At 39.8% G+C, this 10,852-nt stretch overlaps 3 protein-coding genes across 3 annotated transcripts; 2 read left to right on the forward strand and 1 right to left on the reverse strand.

Moving 5' to 3' along the window:
* Nucleotides 1-524: 524 nt before the first annotated feature.
* On the forward strand, nt 525-1,478 carry LOC308519452 (olfactory receptor 7A10-like; the record flags this gene model as incomplete). The annotated part of the gene is made up of 1 exon (XM_081091437.1): nt 525-1,478. The coding sequence occupies exon 1, from the start codon at nt 609-611 to the stop codon at nt 1,476-1,478; it is 870 nt and encodes a 289-aa protein (XP_080947563.1). The 5' UTR covers nt 525-608.
* Nucleotides 1,479-5,743: 4,265 nt separating this feature from the next.
* LOC308519453 (large ribosomal subunit protein eL39-like) lies at nt 5,744-5,899 on the reverse strand (the record flags this gene model as incomplete). The annotated part of the gene is made up of 1 exon (XM_081091438.1): nt 5,744-5,899. The coding sequence occupies one exon, from the start codon at nt 5,897-5,899 to the stop codon at nt 5,744-5,746; it is 156 nt and encodes a 51-aa protein (XP_080947564.1).
* A 3,703-nt stretch (nt 5,900-9,602) lies between these two features.
* On the forward strand, nt 9,603-10,571 carry LOC308519382 (olfactory receptor 7A10-like; the record flags this gene model as incomplete). Its single annotated transcript, XM_081091343.1, has 1 exon — nt 9,603-10,571. One exon carries the CDS (start codon nt 9,603-9,605, stop codon nt 10,569-10,571), a length of 969 nt encoding a protein of 322 aa, XP_080947469.1.
* Between the last annotated feature and the right edge of the window lie 281 nt (nt 10,572-10,852).

Below are 10,852 nucleotides of genomic sequence, written 5' to 3' on the forward strand. Positions count from 1 at the left end.
AAAAGAAGCTTGTGGGACAAGGGGAGGGGGGGATAAGGAGGAAACTGGTCTTGCAAGGCTTGTCAGGCCATAGAAACGGTGAACAATGCACTGCCCTGGGGTGGGGGGTGGGGGGAAGGTCATTATCGCTGGCCCCAGGACAGATCATTGGATATGGCATGGGGACCCCCAACACCTGGGGGCCTTCCTGTAAGCCCATGAAAGGGGGTGGAATCATATCTGCAAGACAAAGACCCCAGAAGGTTATAAAAAGCGAAGCCCTCTGTGTGTTTCTTCACTCTGATTTGGAAATTATTCCCGGAGTCCACTAGTGTTAATAAACGGGGTCCCTCCCTTTCTCTAGGAAGCATGCTTGGTATTTCTTTGGACTTCTGTAACATTATGATCAATATAAATATACAATTTTTTTTACTGAAAAACATTAAAAAATTCTAGTATTTCAGTATGTTAATACCCACATGTGTAAAATTAATCATAATATTTTTCTTCCTAGTTATGACCACCACCGCATAATACAAGACAATGGTACACAAACTTCAGAATTTCTTCTTCTGGGACTTTCAGAGGAACCAGCACTGCAGCCCCTCTTATTTGGGCTTTTCCTCTCCATGTACCTGATCACTGTGCTGGGAAACCTGCTCATCATCCTGACCATCAGCTCAGACTCCCACCTCCACACGCCCATGTACTTCTTCCTCTCCAACCTGTCCTTGGTAGACATCTGTTTCACCTCCACCACCGTCCCAAAGATGCTGGTGAACATCCAGACACAGAGCAAAGTCATCACCTATGAAGGCTGCATCACACAGATGTATTTTTTCATACTATTTGCAGCGTTGGACGTCCTCCTCTTGACCGTGATGGCCTATGATCGCTTTGTAGCCATCTGTTATCCCCTGCACTACACAGTCATCATGAACCCCTTGCTCTGTGGACTGCTAGTTCTGTTGTCCTGGATCATGTGTATCCTGAATTCCTTGTTACAAAGTTTAGTGGTATTGAGGCTGTCTTTCTGTCCAAACTTGGAAATCCACCACTTTTTCTGTGAACTTAAACAGGTGGTCCAACTTGCCTGTTCTGACACCTTTCTTAATAACGCGGTGATGTATTTTGGAGTTGGACTGATGGGCGGTTGTCCCCTGGCCGGTATCATTTACTCTTACTCTAAGATAGTGTCCTCCATATGTGCAATCTCATCAGCTCAGGGGAAGTATAAGGCATTTTCTACCTGTGCATCTCACCTCTCCATTGTCTCCTTATTTTTTGGTACAAGTGCAGGAGTGTACTTTAGCTCTGCTGCTGCCCACACCTCACACTCAAGTGCAACAGCCTCAGTGATGTACACTGTGGTCACACCCATGCTGAACCCCTTTATCTACAGTCTCAGGAACAGGGACATAAAGAGGGCCCTGAAAAGATTCGTTGGGGTGGTAGTTATAAAAAGACCAATCATCCTGGGGCTGAAAAAGTGCCCATGACTACAGGGCAGCAAACACTAAGAGCCAGATATTGCTATTCTTTGATCAGATTGGAGAAAGCACTTGCTCCCTCTATTTCAAGCCTGGAATTTCCATTTATTTGATTTTAAATTCCAGATACAATTTAGTAACTCCCTTGATTGAGCTTTCTGCTCTGTCTGATATCTGTACAGTTTTCCACTTTTTAATTTTTATTTTCCTAGCCTCCCCACGTGTTTCCCCACCTTGACTGGGGAATATTTGGAAATGTACATTTCTTTCTTAGAACAAATTGGATTTATTAAAAATATGTTTCTCTGAAATGACATCTAACTCCCTAGTAAATTTTCTATAGTTTTCCTGAAAGAGGTTGTATTACTCACATGGAAACAAAACTACACGTGGCAATTAAGGCCACTTAGGTAATTTTATTGCAGAAGAAAATTTGAAAACAAAGTGACATTTGGGCCTGTCATTCTTTTCTACATCATTATCACCAACTTAACTGCTCTTCCTGATAATGTCAACTCTAATATGCTGCTACATTGTGGTTTTTTTAATCCTCACCCAAGGATATGTTTTTATTTATTTGAGAGAGAGGGGGGAGGGAAAGAGGGAGAGAGAGAGAGAGAGAGAGAGAGAGAGAGAGAGAGAGAGAGAGAAATATGAGAGAGAAACATCAATGTGAGAGACAAACATCCATTGGTTGCCTCCCATACACCCCCAAACAGAAATCAAATCTGCAACCTTTTGATGTATGAACAACTCCCCAACCAACTGAGCCACACCAGCCAGAGCTATGCTACTGAGTTTTGTAACTGGTCTCTTAGTGCATTTTTTAATTCAGCCTGGTGTCCCCTATAGGCACTGACAAAAATTGATGATCAAACATATAATTGCAGGTGGAGTCTACATTGAAAGGCACATTTGAATAAATATATTGACCTAATATGGTCTTAGAGTCAGAGATGACTTCAGAAATGAGGAGTCAAAATTTTTAGTCACACATTTTATTACTATAACAGTTTTTCTTTTCCATACCGTACATCTAATCATTGAAGTATGGAAAACTGGTGTCCACGTGCAAAGGCTTTTAATTTTTTAAATTATAGATTATATACAATATTAGTTTCAGGTATACAATAGTATGATTATACATTTCTATAACCTTCTGAATCCCACTTCTGGGTATTTATCTGAAGAAATAAAAAGACATCTACAATAAAAGATGCATGCACCCCTATGTTCATTGCAGCATTGTTTACAATAGTCAAGATATGGAAGCAACCTATGTGTACATCAATAAGGTAATGGATAAAGAAGTGGTACATATATACAATGGAATATTACTCAGCCTTGGAAAGAATGAAATTTGCAACAACATGGGTGAATCCAGAAGGTAATATGTTGAGTGAAATATATCAGACAAAGACAAGGGTTGTTTTCTTTTTCGTTGAGGTGAAGGGTTGGTTACCATGTTTATGGTTTCTCTCTTGACTTAGCTTCCTGTTTCTGTTTTAAAACTGACAGTGCTGAGTACTGATATGACTTCAAGGCTCTAAATGAAATATCTCCTCTTTTCTAAATTTTGTCATAACCATAAAATGGGCAGTGAATAACAAGATCAATATTATTCATTATATGATGAAAGGATAACCAATTAGAGAGTTTGAGTTCCTGTCCACTCATGTGGTTCAGGTACCAGCTTTTGTGAAAAGGGGCATGTCCTCCCAGCTTCCCTGGTTACCTGCAAGTGAACCTCAATGGAGTTACTACTTAATACAATTATCTGAAAAAAAACTTCAATAACAAAGTAATCATGAATTCTATCTTCAAATATCTGTACAAATGCCTAGAATGGGGAGAGATATATTATTATAAATGATCTCTGTTTATTATTGTATCAGTAAGCTATTGCTATATAACAAGCCATCCTAAGGGCACTTGTTTTAATATAATAGCTTTATAATCAAATGGGATTGTATGGTGGGAAGTTGTTTTGATCTCTTCTGGGCTCATCATGAGTCACTACATTATATTTCTAAATCTCTTTCATGATGTTTTGTGCATCTGTATTGCATGTCTTTGATCAACCATAATGTGATGTTTAAGACATATATGTCTGTGTTGACCTTACCGTTTATGGAAAAAATAGCTTATCAAATGTGAATTGCCTTAATTTAATATCACAGTTCTGATATTTATATCTTAAACCTTGATTTCTTCCCAATAATAAGAATTATTTTCATGCTGTTGCAAATGGTAAGAACTCCTTCTTTTTTACCGCAGTGTAGTATTCCACTGTGTAGATGTACCACAGTTTTTTAATCCACTCATCTGCTGATGGGCACTTAGGCTGTTTCCAAATCTTGGCTATGGTGAATTGTGCTGCTATGAACATAGGGGTGCATATATCCTTTCTATCAGACCGTCAAACCTTAGAGGGAAGGTAGGGGAGGGTGGGGGTAAGGGGGAGAGATCAACCAAAGTATGTGTATGCATGCATATAAGCCTAACCAACGGACACAGACAACAGGGGGGTGAGGGCATGAGTGGGGGGATGGGGGGGTAATGGGGGGATAAGGACACATATGTAATACATTAACCAATAAAGAATTTTTTTAAAAAAAGAATTATTTCCCACCATTATCTGGTGTGTCTCAGCTCCCTGTGCTTTTGATCTGAGAGTATACATCACTAGAATTTTTAATCTAACTGAAACAGGAATTTTGGGGGGTGAAAAAGACAGGTTTTGGAAATTTTAGAAATTAAGGGGACCATGGAGGAAGCACAGGGCTGCAGAGCAGCAGAAGGTATATTTCCATAGAGTAGGGAAGCTGAAAAGCTGCAACAAGCACATTTCCGTAGAATGAGGGATCTGGGAACAGCAAAAGGTCTATATTTACAAAACAAAGAGAAGGAAGCCCTTCATCCAAAAGGAGAAGAAGAAAGCCCAAAGGGAATAGGAAAACAATAAGGAAGGAGGGGGAAGAACTTCACATGTCCCATGTGAGGTTTGATCTTTGAGCCCAGGAGTTACTATAGTAACCAGAAAGGGAATAGTGACCAATCAGAGAGGATATCAAGGCACCAGGATCTGCAGCCTTTATAAGCCATAGGGAAAAAGAACTCAGTGGGACCCTTTCCCCCTCCCAACATGGGAGTCCAATCTGTGGGGCTCTTTCCCTCTCCCCATGTGGGAGTCTGTACTTGTTCTTCAATAAATCTCCACCTTTGCTATACCACTTTCTGTCTGTGGATTCATTCTTTGATTCCGGCAGACAAAGAATCGGGGTTCCAGTCCAGAAATTCCGTTTCATAACTAATTTATTAGAGTGTAATTACACACAACAAACTGCACATATTTTAAGTGTACAATTTGCTGAATTAAAGAAGCCATACATAAATTAAGAGTACATGGTTGGTGAGTCTATTTATATATAACTTGAGGTGATGCTCAATAAGTTTTTTGTTAAACTAAATCTTTATTGTTGGAAGTACATTTGTGCCCTTTTTCCCCCCATTTAATCTTTCTAGCCCACACCCTTCAACTGCCCCAGGCCTTCAGCATCATATTGTCTGTGCTTATTGGTTATGTATATGTTCATACAAGTTCTTTGGTTGATCTCTTCCCGCCCACCAACCCACCTCTTCCTTCCCTCTGAGATTCCGCAATCTGTTCCATGCTTCTGTGTCTCTGGGTCTATTTTGTTCATCATATGAATGAGATCATGTGATACTTGTCTTTCTCTGACTGGCTTATTTTGCTTACCATAATAATTCTCCAAGTCCTTTCATGCTGTCTCAAAGGGTGAGAGATCCTTCTTTTTAGTGCTGCGTAGTATTCCATTGTGTAAATGTACCACATGTTTTTTATCCACTTATCTACTGATGGGCACTTGGGCTGTTTCCAGATCTTAGCTATTGTAAATTGCACTGCTAAGAACATAGGGGTGCATGCATTCTTTCTGATTGGTGTTTTGGATTTCTTAGGATAAGTTCCTAGAAGTGGGAACACTGGATCTGCACAATAAGTTTTAACTGCATTATGTTATTATTAAAAATGTAATCAAACAGGCTTCAGTTCTCTTGTTTCTGATGATAATGTGGAATAATAAACCTTACTTTAACTGAATGTTGTAAGGGACAAGTAAAATGTTAAATATACTTTGTTGAGTCCAAAGAAAATGTTTAAGAGTGAGGAGGAGGAGTCCAAAGAAAATGTTCAAGGTATAGGCAACCTGGATACAGCATAAATATGTGAGTCATCTCTCATGTGTGATTTCTCATAGGCCCAGTTTTGTTCTTCTCCAATATCTCCTCTTCAAGTTGTACCTGATTTTATTGCCAGTTTTCATCCGAATCCATTGGGGAATGGGCCGATTCTGTTTTTGTTTCTTGGCCAGGAACGTCTTGATCCTGAAAGTCTTGTGGGAAGACATGGTGAAGGAGAAGGGAACACACACACCTCAATGGCGGAGAAAGAGCTCTTTTAGACTTTTTTTTTCAAATACAGTTTACTTCACTATTATTTTGTATTGGTTTCAGGTGTACAATATAATGGTTAGACAATCATATACTTTACATAGTGTTCACCCCTGATACTCAATAGAGTTATTACAATATCATTGTATTATTGTTATTACAATATTATTGACTATACTAGTGGCCCAGTGCATGAATTGGTGCACATTGAAAGGAAATTAATTAGAAGAAATATTTAATATTGCTATTCGCCCTTTCTCTATAATAGAAGTGTCAACCAAATTCACGATCGACAATGGCTGATGGAAAAACATGCATGCAATTGGCACCAGTGAGAGCTTTATATGCATTGTGCATGTGTGAGTCAACTTAGCCTTTTATAGATATAGAATAAACTTGCTTAATTAGACCTGCTTTCTGATGTAGCTAAACTTTTTCCAGCCCAGTGAAGCGCCCCAACTTCTCTTTTAGGTAATTGTCAGCAACACAGCAGTAAATATTAACACGAAGCAGATTATTATTGTAGATCTTGCAGGGAGAAGAAAGGGTAAAATATTTAACTGCAGCAGTGTTTGACTATATTCTGCACAGTGAGAAAACATGAAGTCATTTTCAAGGTCTACCATTTCTTACTTCTTTTCAGTCAGGTCAAGTTTCTAAGCTTTCTAAATCTCCGTTTTCCAGCTAATGATGAAAGGACAGAACAGGACTGATAGCTGTGTCCTTAACCCTTCTTCCAAGAAAAAGCTGCAGAATGTATCAGTTACTCAGCCTGCCCTTATCTCGGCCAATGGGAAAGCGGGGGAAACTAGCCCAAGGCCAAGAGTATGCTAGCCACCCCCCGTCTTTGTGTAACCAGACCCTAGCTGCACCCTGCCCTTGCGTCACTAGCCCCCGGCCCTCACTCAACCAACCGGAATCGGCCAAATCAGTGGTCAGAGTGTGCCCCCACCCCCCGACCCCAAGCCCTATAAATTCTTTGTTCCCTTGGGACTTGGGGCTCTCTCTTGCATCCAGTAATGGAGGTGGGGCGGGGGGGTGACCAAGTCCCGGGCTTGAATAAAAGACTCTATGCTTTTGCATCGGATTTGGTGCTCCCTGGTGGATCTTTGGGGCATCTTGAAATCTGGGCATAACAATGAAAAGAAAATAGGATTCCAGAGTCTCCTCTCTACCTACTCCAGGACTTCTGTGAGGATCAAATGAGATGAGACACGGGAAAACGCTTCACAGACATTTGGTTACAGTGTAAAGCGTTTCCACCTGACTATAAAGCAAGTCGTCATAGCAACCAATCAGAAGGTGGGAAGGACACTTAGCATATTAGCCTTTTATATAGATAAATTCTCTATGCTGTACTTTACAACTGTGACTATTTTGAAACTTCCAATTTATACTTCTTAATCCCTTCACTTCCTTCTTCTTGTCACCCAAGGTCCTTCTCTGGCAACCACCAGTCCATGAGTGCATTTCAATTTGGGGGGCGGGGGGGGTTGTTTACTTTGTTCTTTAGATTCATATATAAGTGAAATCCTATGGTATTAGTCTTTTCCTGACTTATTTCACTGGGTATAACACCCTCAAGGTCCATCCATTTTGAAACTTTACCTTCCAGTTAAGATAAGGTGTTGGGAGGTGTAGACGTCAGGAAGCAGGGCATTTAATGAAGGACTAATCACAACTGCACTCACCTGGCTTATTACATAGTCTCCTGGGAACAGAGAATCATCAGTAAACGTTCCATTCTGTCCAGATCAGTGTCCCCAGGGACAACCATGTGCTTAGAGGTTACAGTAACAAGCAGCAAATGTGCCTAATGAGCAGACACAGAGCATGTAAGTAGCAATTCTACTGCAGACCCTCAGCATGTACAACCTTTGGCTGGATGTTACGTCACCTGAATCCATCTGGGAGACCAGTGCTTGACTCCTTGTTGTCTTGTCTGGGACAGAGCTCTGGTCTGCATCATCAACCATCCAGGCAAGAATTTGGACCTCCACAGGGAAACCTTCCTCTCAGAGTTCCCATGCAGGTGAGTCTGAGAACCCAATAGACATGGCAGGAGAACATCAGAGAGACTGAAAGTCAAGAACTTGTCCCTGAAGTCACCTTAGAACCATTCGAACATAGCCCAGATACCAATACATTACTAATACATTAATGTGTTATTCATAATGCTCAAAGGAAAGTGAACATTACACTCAGAAATGCAAGTTCCAATGTCGACAATTAAATGGCATGAATAGCAGACAAATTAAGAAAGGGCATTGGAAGTGTAAAGTCCTTTCAGTAGAAGTAGAACATAAGTTCAAGGACTTTATCTATTGACAGAAATAGACAAATAGGTAATTAACTGTGGAGGATTATACAGTGATGTGAGGGCATTTTTTTAATTTTCTGAGGGGGAATATTAGACTATCTTTCCATATGCATGAGAAAGGTCCAGGCCAAGGAAGGCTGCAAATACACCCTTGCAATAGCAATGCATGAGATATACATCTCACAGTATGTTCCCTCACCTTGTCTATTCACATTTTAAAAATTTATTTGGTAGATGAAAATGAGTAAGCTAATGAGATTCACTTTGTAATTATTTCATTACCTGTGAGGCTGAATAATGAAATTTGTGAGTTTGTAAACCATTTAGTTTGTAAAGTCAGTGATGTACACCGTGCTCATTTAGAGTCTCTACTAAATTTCTCTGTGTAAGTTTTTTCCTTTACTTGTTTATTAATTTATTCATTTTAAATTAAAGTGTAGTTGGCATCCAAGGTAACTTTCACTATATTACAGACCTGAAAGTTCTTTGCTTTTGGATACTGTTATCAAAGTGTTTTTATCCCTTTTTTGTTTAAGTATAGTTTGTATATAATGTGATATTAGTTTCAGGTATACAATATATTGATTCAACATTTATATACATTACAATGTGATTGCCACACCAAGTCTAGTAATCATCTGTTACCACGCAGACTTATCACAATATTATTGACATTATCATCTTGTTTGATTTTTTTATTGAATTCTTTCCAACAAAGAAATGGAGACTTTCACACAAAGTGACTGTTTTACATTTAGTTCTTTATGTATGTATAAGTATGTATAAGTGTTTTGTAGAGAATGTATAAAGTTCATAAATTTTGTGTGGTCCAATCTGTCAATCAGTCCTACTGTGTCTTCTCCATTTGTTTTAAACATTTCTAATTGAAGTATAATTGACATAAAACATTATATTAGTTTCAGGAGTACCACATAATGATTCTGTATTTGTATATATTGCAATACAACCTCCACAGTAGACCTGTCACCACCATAGTTAACAGTTTTTTCTTGCGATAAGGACTTTTAAAATCTACCCTCTAGCTACTTTCCAGTACACGATACAGTATTATTAACTACAGACACCTGCTGTGCTTTCCATCCCATCCATCGCTTTTCATTTTTACTTTTCATACTGAAAGAATTAAGACAACAATTCTTCATGTGTCTTCACATGGAAAAGGAAATTCTAATGAGAAATGGCCCTAGGAATGTCCCAAAGGAGACCAAACCATAGATCAAATATTGAAATTACTTCCTTGATGCTAGGTTATTAATGCTTGCTTGTGTGAAAATTAGTAATGTCATTTTTTTCTATATTATCGCAGTCACCTCCACCACATGGAACTAGGGAACCTCACAGGATTTTCAGGATTTTTTCTTCTGGGGTTATCAGAAAAACCAGCACTGCAGCCCCTCATATTTGGGCTTTTCCTCTCCATGTACCTCATCACTGTGGTTGGAAACCTGCTCATCATCCTAGCTGTCAGCTCAGACTCCCACCTGCACACGCCCATGTACTTCTTCCTCTCCAACCTGTCCTTGGTAGACATCTGTTTCACCTCCACCACCGTCCCAAAGATGCTGTGGAACATCCAGGCCCAGAGCAAAGTCATCACCTATGAAGGCTGCATCACACAGATGTATTTTTTCCTACTATTTGCAGGACTGGACAACTTCCTCCTGACTGTGATGGCCTATGACCGGTTTGTGGCCATCTGTCACCCCCTGCACTACATGGTCATCATGAACCCCCGTCTCTGTGGACTGCTGGTTCTGGTGTCCTGGATCATGAGTGCCCTGAATTCCTTAGTACAAACCTTAATGGTGTTGCAACTGTCCTTCTGTACAGACTTTGAAATCCCCCACTTTTTCTGTGAAATCAAACAGATAGTCCAACTCGCCTGTTCTGACACCTTCCTTAATAACATGGTGATGTATTTTGTAGCTGTGCTCCTGGGTGGTGGTCCCCTTGTTGGTATCCTTTACTCTTACTCTAAAATAGTGTCCTCCATACGTGCAATCCCATCGGCTCAGGGGAAGTATAAAGCATTTTCTACGTGTGCCTCTCACCTCTCGGTTGTCTCCTTGTTTTATGGTACGATCCTAGGGGTTTACCTCAGCTCTGCTGCTACCCAGAGCTCATACTCAAATGGAACAGCCTCAGTGATGTACACCGTGCTCACACCCATGCTGAACCCCTTCATCTACAGTCTCAGGAACAATGACATAAAGAGGGCTCTGAAAAGACTTGTTGGGATGGTAGCTGTAAAAGTACCAATTGTTCTAGGGCTGAAGAAATGCACATGATAGCTGGACTCAAAGCCCCAGAGCCAGATGTTGTTGGATGTAGCATTTACTCTCTGTTTATTCCTGGAGTTTCTGTTTCTATGATTTCTATACAATTTAATTGAATCACTTTATTAATTTCTTGACTTTGTGATATCTAACAGCTTTTCTTATGTCATTTTTCTCCTCTCCCAAATTGATCCCAACCTTGGGTGAAATATTTGGAAATTCCCATTTATCTCACAAGACTACATGGATTTCTTAAGAACAATTTTTTAAATGAAATCTATCATACTAATTTT

This window comes from Myotis nattereri (genome assembly GCF_964212035.1).
Source record: "Myotis nattereri genome assembly, chromosome: 5".
NCBI lineage: Eukaryota > Metazoa > Chordata > Mammalia > Chiroptera > Vespertilionidae > Myotis > Myotis nattereri.